Source organism: Tinamus guttatus, unplaced genomic scaffold, assembly GCF_059628265.1.
Source record: "Tinamus guttatus ecotype Peru unplaced genomic scaffold, ASM5962826v1 Tinamus_guttatus_pri_ptg000547l, whole genome shotgun sequence".
NCBI classification, from domain to species: domain Eukaryota; kingdom Metazoa; phylum Chordata; class Aves; order Tinamiformes; family Tinamidae; genus Tinamus; species Tinamus guttatus.
This window is the reverse complement of record NW_028289081.1, coordinates 509650-531576: the sequence shown is the minus strand read 5'-3', so window position 1 is coordinate 531576 and position 21927 is coordinate 509650. Positions and strand designations below refer to the sequence as shown.

Here is a 21927-nt window from a genome sequence, read left to right as displayed (position 1 = left end):
ATACATGAAAGTTTCTTCAGTACCATTTTGGTTACATACGTTGTGTTCAGATCAGAATGATGGTGCTACTAGACCCAGAGCTTCAGCTCAGTTCATGCAGAACATAATTTTGTTGCATAAAGTCAAACCTGCTTTCCTTTCTTCTTTCAAGTATTTGAATGACAGACTTCACTAATAGGCTTGTCTAAGGCCTCCTTCTTTGTGCTGAAGAGAGACAATTATCTCAGCCATCGCCAGTGTAGTATCACCTTAGCTCATTTAGGTATGCTCAAAAAGACAAATAATAATCACTGTTGCAGAAAACTCTCACGGGTTGATTTTCATGACATGATGCCTAATGATCAAACGGAATTGTGATTATTTATGTCAACGCGCATTTAACTATAGTGAAGAAATAGTTTTATCTTGTCTCTGTTGAAAATTCTGTTTTCTGTTTGAGGTATTTTAGCCAAGTGGATTTGCTTTGTGTTGCTCTCCAGTTGAGATTGTTGCACCTGAAGTTGATTGCCCATGAATGGGTGTGTTTAAAGCAAAATTTACAAGATGTTGTCCTCTTCTTTTAAAATAATTTTTGAGCAGACAAAACCCTGGAATTTCAAGTTGTCATAAAACATCCAAACAGTAAACAGAAAATTATCTTTGCAAAGTCCATTTCCAGCTTCATTTTCTTGATAGCTGCTGCTTATCCTCCTGAATACATCAGGTGGGCAAGGCCAGTAAAACGGTTCAGAGCCCTCACTGTGCAGCCCAAATGACCAATGGTGACTTGGAAATGTGAAATGGAACATGAAGTTTGTCATGGAAAAGATTCTCAAACTCAGTGATCTTTTTGTTCCAAAATACTATAAATAATCCCTCCTTTTCTTGGTCCTACAGGTTGGAGAAAAAATTGTTGCAATTGCTCCTGTTTTTTCTTTCCAGGAGCATTTTGCAATCTTAGAGGCAATAAATAATTTCTTTACCAGTTTGTTTGTGAATTATTTCCTGTGTCCCAGGGATATTTTGCTCAGAAGGACAAGCCAACAAATTGTGATTAGGCAGTGATAGATCTGCTCTGCGGTGGTGCACATTCTTCTTGTCGCTGTCGAAGACATCTCGGGGTTTTGGTCAGGGCTTTTTCTGATCCTCCGTAATAGTTTATCTGGGTTCCTGCTTCCTGTCTACTTGTTGCATTGGCAATGTTTGAAATGTCCTTCTTTATTCTGTAGTCGTGTGTTTGTTTTTGCATCTCTTTCCACTGTGGTATCAGCTGAAGGCATCTGCTACCCATTCTTTAGGAAACTCGGTCAGCTTGGTCCACCCTAGGACCTTCTCAGCAGGACCTGTGTTGATGTGCCATCCCCGCCTCCTTTTCCACCAGATATCCAAGATGAGTCTGAATTTAGCTAGCTAACCCATCATACGTGTTCATCCCACTCTAGATCTTCCGCTGAGACGAATTAATGTAAAGCCTCATTTGCTCCAGTAGAGACTTGACCCCAAACGTAGATGGGATGGAAAGAATTATATCAATTATTTCTTTTTGATTTATCTCTGGTTGAAAGCAATGTGTCCTTTTGGTAATGCAGCACACTTAAAATATATATATATAGTCTGGTGTTCCTTGGCTAATCTGTGAGCTGTCTGATGGTTCTCCCTCCTTTCTGTGTTTCTGAAGGAACCTGTGCTGTGCAGTCACTGCTGCACAGGTAGCCCAGGGCTGTAAGTTACATGGGTGCAGTAAAAGCAGCTGTTTAGATCTTATGTTTTCAAGATTGCCTTATAGTGCTGAAAATAAGAAACACACCAGCTCCTTCTATGTCAGAACTGGATCATGTTAAAACCAAAACATGTTGGCTGGTGGCAGTAGGAAGGTTTGAGGTTAGTTTAGATCTCTGGAGTTTTTCCAAGGGGGTTGACAGAAGCTCTATAATGAGCCCCTGGCCCTTTTGTCTCTTTACATCGTTCGAAGATTTTTTGCAAAACATATTGAAAGAAGATTCCATGAACCAACTGAAATGCATTTAAATGTAGATCCCACCAGGTTCATAGGTGGTCCCAGGGGGTTCACAGGTGTTTTGTGCATTCGGTAGAACCAGGGTTGGTGTGGAATGTCCTCCTGGCTGGCAGCGCTCCTGGAAGCAGCCGCCTGCTCGGAGCTGCCCTCCAAGGGAGCTCCTGCTGCAAGGGAGAAGCAGCGTCTCCAGCAGCTGTTGGGCCTGAGGTAGCCAAGGGCTTGCAGTGGTGCTGACACGAAGCTCCTGTAGAAAGTGCTTTTCCCTGGTCCTTTTCCCCTAGAAATGCATGCTTGCTCCTTTCCTGATGAATATTTACCCTTCTGTGCTGCAAGGGGGGATTTTTCTTCTGTCGAAATCAAAGTAGAGTTACTGACTTCTTGCAGGTTACTCCACGAATAGGAACTTTTTATTTCCAAAAGCAAGTTATCAAGTGATGGCCTTTTCTGGACTGTCATTCTGCTCTCTGTAGGGGGCTCGCAGCAGGGCAGCGCACGGATCTAGGATGCGCCGGTTGCTCCCTGGGAATGCCGAGGGGTGAAGCTTTGGGAGTTGGCCACCATGGACAAAGGCGTTAGGCTCGTGTTCAACGTGCATGCAATGAGTTAGCACAGAGTGCTAGCCCCGACGTTACCGTATATCACAGTTTTGATATTGTCCATAAGAGGTTGCGAAGGATGAGTCATTCTTTTCAAAGAAAAGTATCCACATGTAACAAGAGAAATTTAATTATGGATTCTGTGTTTGTTCAAAAATATTTTTTTCCTCTAAGGGAAAAAAGATGTTGAGCAAATATTACTATATTTAGAACAGAACTTACTAAAATTATGGCTGTACCAACAGATAAATAAACATAAACTAGTAGCATGAACCATTAATGAAAGATAAATCGTATGAAGGGAAATGACAAATGTTTACAGTTTTGGCAGGATTTAAAGCAGGGCATGTCTCCTTATATACAGCAACTGTTTTAACAGCTGCTTTTTCTTTTTTTTTCCTCCTTTTTCCCCTCCCCTAAATTATTTCAGGTTTTTGAGTCATGATGCAAGAATCTGGGACTGAGACAAAAAGTAACGGTTCAGCCATTCAGAATGGAGCGAGCGGTGGCAACCACTTACTAGAGTGCAGCCTCCGGGAAGTGAGGTCCAACGGCGAGACACCTTCGGTCGACATCGGGGCTGCAGATTTAGCTCATCTTCAGCAACAACAGGTACTGTAACCTCTGCTACAAATTTATGCAAGATTATGGGGCATTTAACCCTCAAAACCCTCCTTATTTGCCACTCTGGATGCTGTGGGGACTTGCTGACTTGCTGACAGCACACCTCGCGTGGTTGTCATCAGAGGATTGCAAGCGTAATGTCAAGGGAAACATTAGATTTTTTTCCTCCAGGGTTGGTTTCCAGGCATTGCCTGGAAAGATGCAGAGATCAGAGCTCATTTCCACTGCCTGCGTGTGCCTGGTGGCGGTGACGGGGCGAACTGCTGCGTACAAATAACTGGTTTCCAAAATATGTTACGGGGCGGAAAATGCACTAACGTGAAGTTTTGTTTTTGCAACAAATTTTAGCATAACCTAGCAACCTCTATCAACAGAATGTTTCCTATTAGTGAGAAAGTTTGGGGGGGCATCTGCTGCAGCAAAACTTCAGGAGAAATAAATAAATTAATCATGTCTCAGGACTGCTTTGACCACACAATCAGAACAAAATTATGTGTTAATGTTTTCTCCCACTTGTCTTTTGGTTACTGTGTTTTCTGGGGAGTGACCAAGTTTACCGGTGTAAATTATCCATATAATATATTGGGTTGCTTTCTTTTCCCTGATGAAATTTTGAAACCCTCATAGAAGTTTTGCAGTGGGCCTCTGGACTTGTGTATCTTTAGCAGGTTTGGGAGCAAAGGCTGCAGCAGAGCCATCGTGCATGTACCCAGCCCTCAGTTTCTCGCCTGCAATGAGCATTCTTCAAACCTTTTAAATAAGCATCTGGCAGCTGGTAAAGACTCCCGTAATTGTGCAGTGATCTCTCTAGCAGGTTATTGTGGGGAAGAAAAACCTGCAGTCAAAAACAAGGGAAACCTATGGCTTGGAAAGGAGCAAGGGGCCCCATTTGCCAAGCTGAGAGGGAAAGCTGCTATAATTAAACAAGCTGTAGAAGTGGATGATACGAAATGCGCAGCCTTTGGTCCTGCAGCCATTCCCATCCTGCAGGTTTTTACTTGAAGTGAGAATACCGTCAGTGAGAAAATCACAGCCATGCTGAATTCATTACGGCAGTAGTCACACAAAACCACGGATAAAATTTCAATAACTGCAGGCCACAGTTGAGTAAACAGTTGCACTGAAACTTAATTCCTGTTGACTTTTCCCTCGTTCTTCGCCAGGGGCACATTCTGATTCGCAGCGCAAAGACAACAGGGGTTACAGCTTTGATTAATATAGGACAGGCGACGCGGAGCGGGAGCAGTGAGATACGCTCGACACAAAGGTCTCTCCCCGTAAAAGGCTTCGGTGGCGCAAAGCGAGGTAGTTGCGCTGCGGTGTCCGTGCAAGCACCGTGGAAATTTCCAACGCTGCCTCCCCCGGCTTTGTTTGGAGTGAAGACAGGAGGCACACGTGTGATCTGTAGGCCATATAGATCCATAGTGCAGAGCAGAAACGTGCAGCCTTTTGGCATCTCTTCCTTGCCACCCCAGTGCTCCCCGGGAAAGTTTGTGCCAGGGCTTCTCCTCAGGCTTCCTGATGCTGCGTGTGGTGCTGGATAACGCCCCAGCTGGTCACGCATTGCCTTCTATCCCGCTCTAGCTTCCCACTGCAGCGGGGATCCGTTCCTCTCCCGGGCTCCCAAGTGGTGACAGCACCACTAAGAGCAGCACTGGGACATGGGGCAGGACACAGCAGCAGGGTGGGCAAGATAGCTCCCCAGCCTGCTTGTTTGTAGCAAACAGGTCCTAGCATACAGTTTACTTATCCTCTGCCAGGGCAATAAGTGTTTAGGTAACTTTGCTTTTCTCCGAGTTTGCAAAAGACCTTTATGTTCTGTGTTGGAGTTCTTCTGCTATAATTGGTTTTGATGAATAACTTCTCCGTGGAGTTTTCCTTTCCAAAAGCAAGTTGATTGCAAAGTTTGCAATACTTACTTAAAAAAAAAAAAAAAAAAAAAAAAAAACCACGAAACCTCATAATAGCAAAAGGGCAATCAAAGCTAGCATGAAAATATCAATCTTTGTGTTTGGAAAATATTTCTAAATGCTGAAAAGAAAAAAAAAACAAAAAACACGTTGTTTTCAGACAGCTAATGCAAGCATTTACAGATACACATACAACATGGAGCATAATGTTTAGATGTTTCTCCATATACAACATATGCTCTCAGGTCACTTAACAGAATGCGTTCCACAAAACGCTTCTTCAATACAAATGAATGGGTTCTGAATTAAACAGCTATTTCTTAGGAGCGTTTCATTCAAATCTTTTCTCTTTGCCACCTGGCGCTTGTTTTGTCAGAAAGAAAAATCAGCGGCGGGTAGTTTGAGCTCCGCTGTTCTGGTTAGTTGTGTATTCCCGGGATGAGCACGGCTGAGCAGGGAAACATGGGTGTAAATGGCTCAGAGAGCATCAGTACTGAATTTTGTTTTGCATCTTTTTGTTATTTTTATGAATTTATGAAGGCTGCTTTGTTAATATGAGAAAGGGAAAAAATGACAAACGATTCCTTTTTTCTTTTTTTCCTTTTTTTTTTTCTTTTTTTTTTTTTTAAGGGAGCTATAATAAGTTCGTAAACTTGTAAATATTTTATCGTGGAAAAATATGGAGCATCACAGATGTTCGTGTGTTTGAAGGTGTAATATGCAATGTGAGCTGTCTTGTAGTAAGCGCAGAGATGACTCATAGGACAAATTTTGCACTTCCATGTCATCTTAGGGTGATTCTGCTATACCAGAAAGAGACAGTGATGCTTTTTTTTTTTTTTTGCGCATTGGGAATCTTGTGAAAGGTACTGATAGCTGGGAATAGCAAATCTGGGGGCCCGCTTTGCAGCATACAGCGAAGACGAATTTCTCCAATTGATATTTGTGTTTGTAGTCGTGCTTTTTACAGTGAGCAAAAGCAGTGCACGTGCTGCCCTCTGGGAACGGTGCATCTACGGAAGGGGTGGGTAGAAATGGAAGTAGATAATACCGGTTCTAGCGGTGATTTTTCCCTTAACGGGAGGAAGACTCTTTCCTATCATATTTTGGCACCTCCTGAGGCATGGGAGAGCTCCCTGGAGCCGCAAGGGAACCTGTGGGCAGAAGTAGGTGGGACGGGCAGGACTCGGGTGGCCCAAGGTGGGCACGACGGCCACCGTGACCATCGGACTGCCCGGCAGGACCTGCACCCATCCTTTGCCCTGGGGTCAGGGAAGGGAGCTCTGGAGCCTGTCCCGAGGGCTCCACAGTGGCTGGGGCACCAGAGAGCTCCGGCAACGTCTCTTGGCTCCTGGGATGCAGCTGGAAGGTGCCGGAAGGCGGCGGGCGCTGAGGGAGGAAGTGCCGACATGCGCCGTGTGGCGACGGGGCGGCCTTGCCTGCTGAGGAGGAGTGAATAAAGACTCATGGGGACAAACGGCCTTTTAATGTCTGTGATTGCAGCTTCGGTGCTTTCTGACGTCTCAAACAGGGTTTGATGCTGCAGTCCTAGCCAGTTCCCCTTTTAAGCTCATAAAATAAATATTACTTATTGTGATTTGTTCTTATTCCTGGGACTATTCATTAAAGTGTTCTCCACGTTATTAGCAGAAAAGCAAAAATGTGAATGGAATAAAGAGGATGAATATAAAGTTGAATTGCAGTATATGAGAGCAAGGCACAAAATGCTGTGTTGCATGTGACGTAAAAACAACCCTTTCCCCATTGCCAGAAAGATCCACTTTGATACCAGCTCTGCCCCCAAGTATAAAACTTGGTGTCTTGTGTTTAATGCAGAACACTTTTGAACTTTTCAGGAGGTTTGACTTTAATAGTAATTTGTTGACAGATTAGCTGCAGTGATTGCAAAGAGTTTATTTTGCAGAACTGGCAGGCTCCTATCAGTGTTCTCTTAAGGAAAAAAACACACATTGCTGTTTTGCAATTGCTTGCATTTATTGACAACCTGCGCTGAGCAGGCAGAATCGGAATGTTTGTATAATGTAAACCTATAGCTTGTCTGATGAAGTGTAGTGTACTTTTAGGTAGTGCATAGATTGCTTGATAAAAAGGGTTACAAGGTGACCATGTTTATGACAAACTAGAATAGCAGTGTAAATGTAACTAGTACAGAGAGACACAAGAAGGAAGTTTATATAAAGAATTGTTCTTTATGTAGGAAGATTTTTGACAAATGAGAAGGGCAATATAAATGCAACTGGTACAGAGAGAAACAAGGAGGAAGTTTATATAAAGAATTGAGCTTTTATGTAACAAATTCCTCACTCTGTCTTTGAACTGAATTATACTGTGATTATGAAGTGTCACTTTAAACTTTCCGAAAGGGCTGGATAGTTGCGTGTTTGCCAGGTGTCCTCAAAATAAGGAAACAGTTTGAACAAAACTGGAGTGTTACCTACCAGATCTTCAGTGCAGCCTCTTCTCTACTTTCTACAGCTGTCTTTGTACGACGTAAAAAAACATCTTTCATTCGCACCAGAAGTTTTGGGCTCGGCTCTGGTGCATGTGTCTGTGTTGGTCCCTTCTTTGCAATGGGCCTCAGTCGCGGCGCCTGTGGTATCAATGAGAACGGGGCAGTTTGGCCCTTTGGCAGCCATCGCTTTGGGAAATGCCAAGATGTGAAGTGTTGGATGAAGCAAGGCAATCCCAGGGGGAACGTGTGCTTTCTGCAGGTGTCATTTGTGTCCAGAGAAGAACAACACGCAAAAGAAATGGGTGATTTGTAAAAGAAATGGGTGTATTGTTGAGAGGCTGCTTTAATTTGATGGGTTTAAAAGAAGGTTAGACTAGAACATTGAGTGTTTTGGGGAGGGGTCTAAAGTAATGCTATATATTTACCTTTTTTATTATTTTTTTTTTTTTTTACTTTGCTGTGTTTCATCTTATTTTAGCAAGCCATGGGGAGGGCTTGCAAACTGCATCAGGAGTTTTATGGTCCCATTGATCATGATATGGACTTATCTCTGCAGAACAAAACTGCTCGCCTAGATCCAAGATAAAGTCTTTGTTTCTTATTGACATAACAGGGTTAGACCAAATTTGTTTGTTAGACTTTAAGGGAGCGTGCGTGTTGAGTCATTTTGTCCGAAGAGGCACAAAGCCTAATTATTAAACTGCTGTTGCTATTGAAAGGGCCGTTTGAGAGTATAGATTAAGCTACATCCAGGCTATTGGGATTGTGTCTGGTTTTGTATTGTAGCACGTGGATAATTGATGATTCCGGTAACATCACGGCGAGATCACTGCATCCGCAGAGCTCGCGCTCTTTCAGTGGCAGATATAAGAAATGACTTTACACTCCTAGCAACTTTGTGCTTTTATCATTCATAGTTTTCCCTCAAGTTCTCCAATCTCCCAACATTGAACGGAAGGTGACATGATGTCTTTTTAGTCATTCAAATCTAATAACTTTTAATCTGAAGGTTAAGTAGTCAGATATAAACTAAGAGATGATAATATCAATTTTATGTTCACTGAAGGGCACAATATACCTCTTTCTAGTAGAAGGAAAATTGTGCGTAAAATGTCTTTTGCTTTTCGATGCAAAAGCTGTGGCTCTGAGAGCTTAGGAATGAAGCGGTGCTGGAAAAATTAAATAAGTTTTAACATAGGCTGGCTACCTTGCCTGGATTTTAGAATCAATGATTTTTTCTTTAATAATTCAATTTTTAGTTCTCTTGGCAATGAACCGTGCTGAGAACATTCATGCAGCATTCTCTATCTTCGCTATTACTAATGTCTTTGTTATAACTACTTATTGACATCAACAAGACTTAAGTTTTCTCTAACTGTTGAAGGGTAATGGGGAAACTACCGCTTTGGTGCAGTTGCTGAGGTCGTGTTTTTGGTTGTGTGTGTGTGTTTTTTTTTTTCTCCCCTTTTTGCCTTGGTTTTGTTTTATTTTGCTTCTAAGATATTTGACAAATAACTGCATAAATCTTAAGTTTTCAAAGTACCTTGACATTGGCTTCCAGAGTTGTGCATCTGTGTGTGTGTGTACAAGCATGTACATGCAGAAGCTGGGCCATTAGCCATCTAATTACCTGAATTATGTGCCCATCTGAATCCAGAAGTCTTCTTTAGACTAGAGATGCCTATTTCTGCATTTTATTTTATTTTTCTACAGTGGCTGGTTTTACTTTCCCTTGTAAATTAAAATCCTTCAGTAATCTTTTAGGTTTATATGGGATCTTTAAGGAGGTGCAACTTTGGGAACGTTTGCTGGGTTGTTTTTTAACCTTGCATCTCATGAGAAACTTCACCCATGAAACATTTGCTCCTTGCCGCTTCCATAGGTGCTCTCCCCTTGGTATTTGCTTATGCTTACTCATAAGCAAAAAACTTACCCATTTAGGAGGTCTGGTCAGGGAAATGCTGCAAAGGAATCTTTGAAAGCTCCTGCGGCACATGTGTGCACAGCAAAAGAAGCTCATGGGCAGGGTGTATGTAAAATACCTGTTTTATATATACAGGTGTTTATAATAAAGTATAAAATTCAAGTGATATTATTGAAATTATTAAAGGTTATTCCTCACTCATTGATCCTGTATGCATATGGGTTAGTAAATAAGCAGCATGACCAATGTGTGATACGGTGAACTTAAAACAGTAGCGTCCTATTGAGATATAAAGTTGCCTGTAGTTCCCAAGGAAGGGTTCTTCCTGGCAGCCCTCGTGTAGCTCGATGCTTAAACATGTGCCTCCATTTAAGCGCACGAGCAGCCTTAGTAAGGTCACCAGTGCTTCCCAGGCTTGTACAATCAGTACGGCTCTCAAGAACCTTGCTCAATTAAGGCTTAGGCAATTGCCCACTCCCAAAAAGCTACAGGGCTGCTGATATTTTAGAAGCAATTTAACGTGGTTTGCAACGCGCTGCCTCCAGGGAGATGGTTTGGTGGTGCCTTTGAACAGTCGCGCTCTGCGCTCGCTGGTGGAGCTCTTGGTTTTGGTGGAGGTTGGTCGGGCTTGGATGCTCCCAAGCGAGACAAGAATCCAAGGTCCTGGTTTGCTCTTGCTGCGTTTGTGCTGGGTACCGCAGCAAGGGCCAAGCGCATCAGCGGCGGCGGTGTCATTTGCAAGAGTAATGTTGTGAATGAAGATTGGGGTATACAGAAAAGCACAAAGCTCCTGAGCACAATGCATTTCACAAGCATCTTTGCATAGCACTCATTTAAAAAAAAAAAAAAAAAAAAAAAAAAAAAAAAAAAAGGGCAGAAAGTAACTTTTAGATGCCTCTGTTTATACTTTGTATCCAATAATTACAGTTTTGCAGGATTCGTGTTGCTCGTGTTGTTGCTGCGATCAGTGTTTTGTTAGCCGTGCTCACCGTGTTTTCAGCACAGAATGTATTCGCAACCCGTTTTAAATAGTGCAAATATATCATTGTTTTCCCTGTAAAAGCTATGTGTTGTCTCTGTAACCTCAGTGTCATTCATATGGTGTTTCTGAAGCCTGGGTCAAGGGCCAGCTTTATTTATAATCGTATTTCTTCTTTTTCCCTAAAAGTTTCCTTTTACTAAAGGCAAGGCTCATAAAGAGAAGGCTGGAGAGAAGCTATTTAATCTACCTGGCAATGTAGATGTATTTCTGCTCCTCACCCGTGGTCCTCCAAGGAAGTCTGTGCTCCAAGTGAGGAAAGAGGCGAGGAATGGATATGTTTTCTTGTCTTCTGAGTGTTGACATAATCCAGATTCTCATTTAAAGACCATAAGAATTGAGGACTTGGGTTATTACAGAGAGAACTGCAAGGTTGGAGATGGATCATTTTGTCTTGGTATACCATTTTATTTCCAAATTTGAGTATTTTATCAGGTTTCTAAGCTAAACTTAAACAGGGATAATTTTTATACCTATTTTGGTTGTCTCTGGAAATAATTGAATTTTGGGAAGCATTTTGTTCTTCTTTAAGCAACGTCATTATTGAGGGGCACAACAGGAATGTTGTAAATTTAGAGATGCAGAACAAAGTCACAGTTTGCCTCCAGAATCTGAAATAATTAGGATTTCATTTCAGATAAAGCTTTTGGGGCTGGTGCTTAAAAAACACAACTTTTTAACTGGTATTACGCAGTTTGCTATGGGTCACTTAGCCAAGTATTTGTGTGGTGTTTTTATTTTATTTTTGTTAAAAGACTTGCCAAAGTTCAGGTGGGAGTTCAGGCTTTAGCAAACTGTACCTGGAAATTAAGTGCGGGAAAGGAGGGGAACAAAATCTCATGTTGTAGAGCAATCCTGAGCTGATGGAGTGGGATTTTAAGGGTGAAGGGAACTCGTAGCGATGCAGTGGAGCCCACATCTTGCAGTAAAGCCGGGCAGTAAAATACTCTGTAGTTTGCATGCGTGGGGAGCCTTGTAGCCCTTGGGTCCTCAAAGGCTGCTGCAGCTGCCGAGAGCCTTTTGCTGGCCCCCTGCTGAAAGGGGCCACTTGATTTGCAGGTTGGCTAGCATAGAAAACTCCTGGTTTTGGCAGGGTGGCTGTGGTGCGTCTTACCCTGCAGTAATGTGTAGGCAATGGCAGTGGTACGGTTCCCCTCAGCAGGACCTGCTCTAAGGCATCCCTTGAGTTTCCCCCAACTCATCACACACGTGCTCTGTAGGTGGCAGGAACATTTTGTGCAGCAAAAAGTCTGCTTAGTTGCCTCCTTTAATGCTGCATTGCAGATTTGAAAGAAAAGTCCTCCAAGTCAATAAACAAAAAGCAGACTTATCTTTTATAGCTTTCTTGAAACAAATGTAAGGTTATAACACTGAAGCAAGTTTTACTGAATCTAGATATGAATCCATATTGGAGAAATAATCTACTACTTCCTTTCAGCATCTTGTCTTTTTAATTAGGGCCAGCAGTGGGATTGTTAGCTTTTAAGATATGGTAAATATGAGCCTATTAATATTATTGAGCGTAATACACAACAAGGTAAAGAAACGCCAGTAACTGTAGGTATTTTATAGATGGGTTAAAAGCAGCCCATTTTCTGTTTGATGAATCCTTCTTTATTGGTGCTGTGTTTAGGTAGGGAATGCCAGACTTTCTCCAGGTGTCTGGAACAGCTGTCCCTGAGTGACGGGCACAGGGGCTGCCTCGGGTGCTATTGCAGTTGTGGGCAGCATATTTGAGCCCCTTCTCACAACAGGGCAAGTATTTGGAGTTTAAAATAGCCCCAAGTCCTTGTTTTGCTTGAGCAATGATTCATCAAGCCTCTGATGATCATGCAAGGAGGCTTTCGGAAGGGTTTTGCAGTTGGCTCCAGCCTTTTTCCATGGACAGGCACAGGATTTACGTGGGTTGCACAGCGATTAGCTCTGCTTGCAGTATTTTCTTTGCTCAAAAATTACGGTGTTTGTTTTGTGGAGGGATTTTATTTTTCAGAGTGTCTGTTGACCACCTGCTTTTTTCCCTAATTGATTACAAGGACAATTGCTAGGCATAATAAATAAAAGATATGGTCTACCAAGGCTGTGCCACAGGGACTATATGTCAAGGATTCAGAAGCTGCAAGCAGCACATCCTGTATTTGTCTTGGGGGACCTTTCCAAGGCTGCTGAAAAGCCCATGGTGTGGTGACTTTTCTAATGTTGCCTGGTGGTCTTCCCAGTTTCCTAATGCTTAACCAAAATGCTTATCCTGCAGGCAAAAGCTCTTCTCTCTTGCCAAGCCTGTACCAGGTGTAAGACCAAATCATCTGCTTTCTTTACAGAATCCTTTTCCATATTTGAATGCTGTTCCTGTGCCTGTACCCTCGATCTTCTCAGAACTTGATCAATCTTAGTTCTCTCCTCAAGCCGTATTTTCTAGACCTGTGATTGCTCTGATCACTATCTTTTGAATTGCAGTGCTCAAATGGCATGATCCTCCAGCTGAAGTTTTACTGGAGTGAGTAGAGACAAATTATTTCCTATCATATGATTTTCAGGCAATACTCCTGTTTATGTATCTGAGTGGGGTACATGCTGTTTTTGCAACAGCATGACCCTGTTGACTCATGTTCAACTTGTGATCCATTGTAATCCCTAGGCTCTTTTTTTTTTTTTTTTTTCTTCCAAAGAAGTACTGCGAAATCAGTTGTTTTTACTGTTGTATTTACAGAGTTTGGGTATTCCAGTTAAACTGTATCATCTTATATTTATCCTTAATAAATACCATTCCATTTTTACATGGAGTATTTTTCCACTTTGTCCAGAGGTTTTTTGTTTCAGTTGCATCCTGCAGCATCTTTTCAGTTGCTTCCAATGTAGCAAATCTGCAGAAGGTGCTCAGTTCTCTGTTTCTTTATCTGTGTTGTACATAAGAAAAGATTGATGTCTTCAAAGTGTATTTGCCATATCCTTCCATTTTGACAATAACCCATGAATACCTATCCCCAACATATAGTAATTTTAAGACCATGTTTTCCTGGCTTGCATTTGGAAATGTCATCTGAGACTCTCAGATGTCTTTAAGTCAAAATGTAGGACTTCTTTTTTCCTCTGTCCAAAGACTTACCGATGAATAGATCTTGGTTTCAGAAGATTTTTGATCTTGTGGTCATTTTGGATTCAAATCAGTCATTTGCACTTGGCCTTCAAAACGGAGTAGAAGTGCAGAGTGTGTCCCCTTCCTTGGGCACGGCAAAACACGAGCAGGAGCAGTCAGCCATCGCTTGGCTCTTTACAGCCATGGGACCAATTAACTAAGTTACTCAAAACTGAGATTTTTTTCAACCCCCTGTTAAATAACTCATCCCAGCCAAACATCAAAGAGTTCATGCATTCATAGGGGCAAAAGTATCTTGCATTAGGAGTGTGAAATGCCACTGGTTTTCTTTGTGGAGAGGAGGATTGCTCCCAGAGACAGCCCACAGTAACTCCCTATTTTGTCTTCCTATGTGTCTGGTTCATTTCATTAATTATTTCTTCCAGAAGCTCAGTCCTAGCCAGAGGAAGTGTCTTTTCTATTGTTTTCAGTGCAGAATCTGGTCTCAGAGACTGCTGTCTTTACCACACATCATGTCCCTCCATCTCCAGCCTTTTATCAGATTGTCCTTGGAGCAAAAGATGAGCAAATGAGAGTGTCAATGATAAAGCTTTGAGAAGACCCAGATCCCACCCCATGTCTCTGGGTAGGCTGCAGGGTAGTCTTTCCCCTCATCCCAGCCTTCATCAGCTGAGGGACAAAACAGAAGGATTGAAGGAGAGGAGAATAAAGCACATTTCATGTTGAAGGCACAGAGCCCCTCCAGAATCCCCAGTAATGACTGCCATAACTGTGCCTCTGTCACTTGGAGGCCACCATTCCTCCCTTTGCCAAGTCTCTGTCGTCCGCAAGACGAGACATCTGCAGTGCATTTGTTTAAAGCAGGGAGATGACAAGCATTGAAACAGATGTTGGAAAACAGAGCAGCAAAAGGCCCGCGCTGAATGAATAGCCCATGGGGTGCGAGCCGTTTGATGGCTGATTACAGTGTTAGCCAACTGTTCTTTCAGAGCCGCGCGAGCCCGGGAGATGCCCGCGCTACGAGCTGGATGGTGCCAACATGTGGTGCTCCCTTTGTCACCGTACCTGCTCAGACGCGCGCAGGGAAAACACGGGGAATGGGGTCGTCATTCAAAGCCCCTTAGATGAGCAGCACTGTTGTTGATCCAGGCTCAATTGAGTCCTACTTATGGCTTGTACCATTGGAAAGCATCAAGAGCACGTCTGGGCATCCAACAGCCACTATCACTCATCATTCTGACTGAAAAGTCTCTGTGCAGGCTTTATCAAAGCTGCAGAGAGTTTCATCATGATCAACATAAAACAATATTCTCTCTGAAACCTCTGCACCATATTGCCATATAAAAAGCAACTAATGTCTAGTGATCCTTGGTATATGAAGCAATTCAGGTTTATCACAAGCTGACAAATTATGCTTTGACAGCAAAGAATCCCTTTCGTACCTGATCTCATGTTTCCTAAGGCTGGCGTTTCACCTTCTCTGATCTTGTCTTTAGAAGCTGATCCCCTCGCGCTGGAAAGATAGAGCTGGTGTTAAATGAACTCCTGAAACTCCTGAGTATTCATGTGTTAGTATTCCTGAGCAAGGAAACAAACTCGACGAGGAAGGGAGCTGGGCTGGCTCTGGGTTGGGTTGGTTTCGTGGGCAGGAAGCGGATGGAAAAGTAGCCCCTCGTAGCAGGGAGAGGAAAAAGAAGCGTGTTTTGTTCTCCCCTGCCGTAGCCAGGGAATGACCTCCAGAAGCGCTAGGAATTCAGCGCGGAGTATCGCAGTGTCTAAACAAAGCCACGGCAGCTTTTCAGGAAATCTCTGGCATGCTATCCTGTAACGCGACACTGCTTTTCTTAGTGGCACAGCAGCTCGCAGTTGAAGGATTGATCCGTCTGTCTTGCAGAGGAACGTCAATATTTTCCTCGTTAGCCCCTTGCAGTCTTCCTGCTCAGACTCGCCACAGGAGAGGTGACCAGTGGCCAGCGATGCCGCTGAGGTTCCATAAGGCTGGAGATGCACAGGGCAAAATACCCTCTGAGAAAACTATTGGGGAAAATACTTGGAGATGCTTGGAATACAGCTGGGAATCCTTAGCATAGCTGTCTGCTTGGACTTTGCTCCAAGTGCCTGATGGGGGCACTTGCTGTATTTTGGACAGCAATATACCCTGTGCAAGCTGCTGAAGTTGTGACTGTATCAAAAGGGTCTTGCTCTCGTGCTGGGGGTGACCTTCCACAGGTGACCAGATGCAGAGGGGCTGCCCCTTTCTCCGGGGCTACGAGGGGGCCAGGCCTGCTGCTTGGTGCTTTCCAGAACAGGAGGGGTCCCCGGTCCTGGGTCTGCACCGTGGTTTGTATGGATGGAGAGATCCACGGCACAAATTGCTGGTGTTTGTCCCGCATCCGGAGCGCGCTCTTCCACAGCTGCCTTAACTAAGTGAAGGGCGAGTGGGATTCTCCAGGCTGTCTAAGCTGTCTGCAGATGTGCTATCTGCTAATGAAAGATTGTTCGGCTCGATCACATTTTCATCTTACCCTAGTAGAAGGATGGCAGGGATCTGTGTCTCTTCTTCCTTTCCCCCACTTCTTGGTTTTACAGAGACAGGCAGCAGGCGAAAAGCTTGAAAATCATTACTACGTTGCCTGGTCTTTATAGGGACCTGAACCATTTAGAGAAAGCCTTTTACGAAAGGACTCGTTCCACATGTTGAAATGAAAATCCCTAGACTGTGCTGAACCTCCATACATAATTGCTGTTATCCAAAGGGATGAAAGAATGAAATACCCAGGAAACTGGAGTGTCAAAGCAATGGAGAGTCCTGAGCAGCTTTTCTTACCTGGCCGGGCCAGGCCGTACCCAACTGTGGGTGTCCAAGCCAACAGCAATGACTGAAAGCAGCTGCTGCCAAAAGCTGCTCCCGTTTGTGGAGTCAGGGAGCAGCCCTGAGCACTGTACTCGGGCTTAGTTTTATTTTTGGGAAGTCTCGGCCGATACTGCAGTTTCACAACCAGCAGCCAGGGCACTGCCAGTCCCCTTGTGTTTATCCGGCCCAGCCTTTTCCAACCTTTTCCCAGATGAGATCCCGTTTCTGGGATCCTCTTGTTTTGAAACAACGTAGAGGCTGTGCAAGCATGAAGCTGTCCAAGGTTTTGAGGTGACACCATGGAAGCAGGGGATAATGAGGACGTATGGAGCGCACGAGGATGCCCTGGCCCTTCTGGAGCGGGTGCTCCCCTGGACAAAGAGGAGGTTGGTAGCAGAAGTTCCTCAGCTGGAATAACCCAGGCACCAGACCCCGGGCAATTCCTTGTCCCAGTTCCCTTCTTGTCTAGGCCTGGGAAATGGGCTGGAGGGAAGGTGCAGGGTTTCTGCGGCCGTAACTGAACGGACAGCTGGCCTGTGCTCCTGAATTTCCTCACATTGAATCAATGGGAGAAATACGTCTCAGTCTCTGACACAGTGCATGCCTGGAAAAGAAGAGTTTTCTGGCCAGGTTGAACAGATTCGATTGAAAGAGGTCAGCACGGCTGCCTGGGTGATAACAGGTTTATCAGCAGGCTAGCCTTAAAACGAAAAGCGGTGCTGAGATTGTTCCAGTGGAAAATATTAATAAATAATTGATCAATAGCAGAAAAGGACTCTGTAAATAAACTTGGGTGTAATTAACAGGCAGTGCTTTGTCAGGAGCGTGCATGCAAACGAAGCCCTGCTTGCAATTAACATATCATGGGCTGAAGGACATCTGCAGATAAGGGTTAAACAATCTATTGAAGCTGAACTCATGAACCTGTTTCAACTGCGAGACTTGTTTGTTTCAATAAAACTTTTGTCTCTGCTGTATGCGTATTTTACAGCATTTGTCTCTCATTCTGCAAGAAGCGCGTAAAGTCAGGTTTTTAATATAATGTTGGTAGCAAAGTATGAAGGACAGCGGAGGTAACAGAGAAGGCAACTTGCTAATGCAAAAGCAGTGTACTGAAAGTCACTTTTATTTCTTATTTATAATCTACATGCACACTCTGGATAATAGATGACAACGCTCATTCAGTACTTTAACTTCAAAGCCGAGCGAAGGCATGGATGACAGAGCTGGGAGCTGCAACACAAAGGTACTAACAACAAGAGGAAAAATGCCTGTTTACTGGATTGCATTTGTTAGCACGCTGTCTCCAGATATTGTTCCCCCAGGAATAGTGAGAATATGTGCTGCACGAACAATGATTTAACATCTGAAAATGGTACTTAAAGAGTTTTCTGTCTGGTAGTAATGTGATGAAGGCTTCTGAATGGAACCTGGGGACTTCATTTCTTCTATTTATCTATATGTCTCTCTGGTTTTAGTCAGCGGTAATTGCATATTTAACCCCTTAAATAGGTTTAACCCTCTCAGCACCAACTATATTTTTTTTTGCGGTCTCCCGTCTGCTTTTGTTAGACTACAGCTGTGCTGCTCGCGCTGCTTGCCAAAAAATCAGGGAGACAAAAGGGATTTGGGAGAAGTTGGAGCCAGGGAAGTGCGCTGAGAATAATACCAAGCTCCACCTCTCCTTCTCTCTTTTCCTCTTCTTCCTTTTTTTTTAAGGAAAGCAGCAGATAATAGCAGCCAAGGAAAGTGTTTTAATGGGATTCGATACAGCTGGGAGCCTTATAGCAGAGAATGAGGGCGAGGGAGAGAGCTGTAATGAGGGGGGAAGTTGCACATCGGGCTGTAAATCAACAGTATAAATTTGCTGCTTACTTCAGCACTCCACTTCTTTGCATCTTTCTCAATTAGCACTTGTTCTGGGGGGCTTGCTTAATAGCTTGCGTGAAACAAATATTAACCTAAATTGTTTAATTATATCAAAATCTCGAATTCCTCCAAGACGAAAAATTGTTTTTAGCTGGGAATACATCTGCAATAAACCATCATCTAGTTAAAGTAAACGAGCTCTAAGGAAAGCCATAAGATTGTAGCTGAGCTACTTTTACAGTTTATTTTCATGGTATTTAAATTATGATACCACTGGGTATTTTTAATTAGTGCCTCTTTAAAGTGTGCACTTGTCTACATAAGCCATTTTGGCAAATTTGACTCATTCATACAGTGGTTGCTGTAAAAGAGGCCAGCACTGCCTGCAGGAATTGGAATTAAAAGTTTCTGCAAGCTGTTGTCGACATGACCACATCTCATTAACTTAAAAAATGGAGATTATTTGCCTGAAAGCTTGATTTGACTAACAGTAATCAAATATTAGGCTCAGTGAAGAAGGAGGAAAAACAGCTTTGCTGTTGTGATCTATATGCTTAAGTGCTGTGTGGCTCACTTTAAATAGCTCTGTCACATTTGTGCTTTGGCAAACATCACAGGGAAAAAAGAATAACAATACATATGGTTTTGTGAATAACCCAGGCTTTTTATTTTACATTCTGACATATTATTTACCAACTTGAGCAGAGAGAAATATAATTTCCCTGATGATTCTAACATTAAGTAGTCAGAATTAATTGTCTTAAATAGTTTCCCCTGAATTATCAAAGTTTAAGTACTGGAAATTGCTTATATCTCATGATTATCTTTATCAGCTGTTAAATAGGCATGAATCTCCAATTTATACCCTGGAATCTTTTAATTGTTTGCAACCTACTGCATCATATTTTATTAAAAATAGTGCGTAAAATCAACTGAAATAGAGAAAAGCCTTTCTTATCTTGTGATTTTTTTTAATAGCTTGTTAGATTAAATAGCTGAGGGAAAAAAGATCTCTTTTGGGCAGCAATTAAGGTATGGGAGTATGAAAATCAGAAATGCTTGCTTTGGAGAGAGGAATAGAGTCAAAAATGGGTTTCAGGTGCTTGTGCATTTTCCAGTTAAGCGAAGGACAGTATCAGAGCTGGGTGGAAGCGGTACCACACATGATTTAAAAAAAAAAAAAAAAAAAAGGTTGCCGTTAAACAAAAGAAGATAAAGTCTCGTGCCTTTTTATGCCTTTGAACTGCGAGCATGTGCTGCATTTTACTAAAGGAACATGAGCCTTGAATGCAAGTAACTGGTTTTTGCATTAGGTACTCCCTGGAGGTAGCAGAAAAATATCATGTCCCTGCATGAAATGCGAATGTGAAATCTACCAGAAAGAAATATTTATGACCATTTTATGCTTGATTAGGCTTGGATGACATCTGTTAGAAGACAGACACTGGACAAAGAGAGAGGCGCTCGGGGGCAAATGTTAACAGAGTTGTTTAGCTGATGCTGGGGCAGGAGGGTCCATTTAGTGCCGGCGAAGCCGGGGACGGCGGTGGCGGCGACGCAGCTGCCGGGGCCGCGCGGGCCGGCCCGGCTGCCCCAGGGCAGCTGTTGATACCCGCGATTTATGGGCAGGTTCCTGCAACGTGGAGCAGGGGGGCAGCTGCCTTGATCGCGTTGCAGAAACGTCAGCTACAAAAAATTAAATATATATATATGTGTGTGTGTGTATATGTGTATTTAACCCCAACGTGGGGCTGCAGGGGCAACTGCTGCCCTTTCCGGGCCGGCTCTGCAGCAGCAGCCGCTCAAGGCTGGAGGTAGCAGTGCTCCCTCTGCTCTGGTTCCTTTCCCAGCTTTCTTTTCCTGTAAATTTTCTCTGTCTGGAATGCTTATGGGAAATGTTATTTTGTTTTTGTTTGCAACAGTTCTGTTGTTTTGATTTTGTCTGAGTGGTATGGAAAACAGTACGTCACTCGGAGTGGGTGTTTTGTCTATTGGCCATTTGGCTATTGCACATATATTTCTCATACTTACTACATGATGACAAGGGAACCCAAATGGCATAATTTTCCAGTTGAATTTTGCTTTCCAGTGTAATAATAGTGAAAGGAAAACAAAGTTAATAGATTTAGCAGTTTCGATACCGCTCTCATGCTGATAGATGGCTGTGGATTTTTTTTCCCTGTGGTTAAGGATCTGTTTAGACAAAGGTCAGATTGATGCATATATCAGTTTCTATAATAAACTGCGCAAGGATTATGTTACCCATTTTGCATACAGTTGTGAAAAACTGTAATTTAAGTACCCTAACCCGTAAAAGGGTAATAAACAATTTCAGTATCATCAATGTGCTTAGTTTAGGGTACTTATCATCCTGATTTTCAGGCAGTGCATAGCTTAAGTTCTACCAATAAGTGCCTTTTAATTGAAAAATGATCTGAAATAAATTTTTAACTTGGGATCACAAGCATTCTCCATATCAGTCTTTAGCTGAGGCGATTTGAATGCAAGATATACTGAGGCTTGCATAATATTTACCCTGTTAGGGAGAGAATATCGAAAGACCACAGAATGCAGCTTTAAGACCAGATAATTTTTATGTATAGTACAGAAATATAAAATGGAAAGTATGATTAATTTTTCAATTTCTCTCTGCAGATATCTAATAATTGTGCCCATGGACTGCCAAAGGCTCCCATTAAAGATTTAAAATGCAAAGAAAGGTAGAATCAAAAAGATGGTATTTTGGATTAAATAATGTAAAATAACTGTAGGGCAATAGCAAAGTGAAAAGCTATTGGCAAAATAAAAGCGTGGTGTCAACTCTCCTTGAGACAGACTTAAACATTTACGTGTTCACGTGCCACTTTCTGTAGCTGGAATTTGAACAGGGGAAAAAATATTTGCAGGGTTGCTTAAGTCAGCTGTGATTTTTAAAATATATTTTTAGGCTTTCAGGTTTTGATATGCTGGTTCGTAGCAGAGTGATCAGAAATATACTACATGGTCCTGTGCTATAAAAATGCACATAAATACAGTGGCAGCGGTTGAAATCTGTTGTCCAGCGTTAGGGATGTGTTACAAACCCTGGGTACCGTGCTCCCTTCGCGAGCACCAGCAGGTACCGAGGGGCAGAAAGGGCTTTGCGACAGCTCCTGGGGACTGTGCTATTTCTGTTAGCCTTGGAAAAGGGGACGGTACAGCCTTCGTACAGAGCGGCTGCCAGAAAGGTCCAGCTGGACTTTTCCTCCCTTTTCTGTACTGTCTTTATCACTTTGCTCAGTTCCACATAATAACATCTTCATCTGAGATTGCTGTGGCACAGGGGAACTGCATTTGTTGATCAAATTTGGCTGGATAACACTGTGATCTCGTATCCTGAAGTGCGGAGATGTGCCTGGAATACGTAAGCGCCAAGCTGGCCCCTTGATTGATTGATTCTGCCTGTCACCGAACAAGATAACTGGATCAGTAAATACCCTGTGCACTTCAACTTCATCTCCGCAATCAAAAGTGAGGGCATCATGGGGCTGGGAGGCACCGAGGCATGA

The 21927-nt window shown here is 43.0% G+C and overlaps 1 protein-coding gene across 5 annotated transcripts in view; it reads left to right on the top strand.

Annotated features, from left to right (window-relative positions):
- Window positions 1-21927, top strand: part of FOXP1 (forkhead box P1) — a 326447-nt gene that overhangs the window by 188266 nt on the left and 116254 nt on the right. For all 5 annotated transcript variants that reach the window (XM_088534324.1, XM_088534326.1, XM_010216277.2 and 2 more), the window contains one exon: window positions 3023-3204. In XM_088534324.1, the coding sequence (XP_088390450.1) occupies window positions 3034-3204 (171 nt within the window). In that variant the 5' untranslated portion in view covers window positions 3023-3033. The remainder of the gene's footprint in view (window positions 1-3022; window positions 3205-21927) is intronic.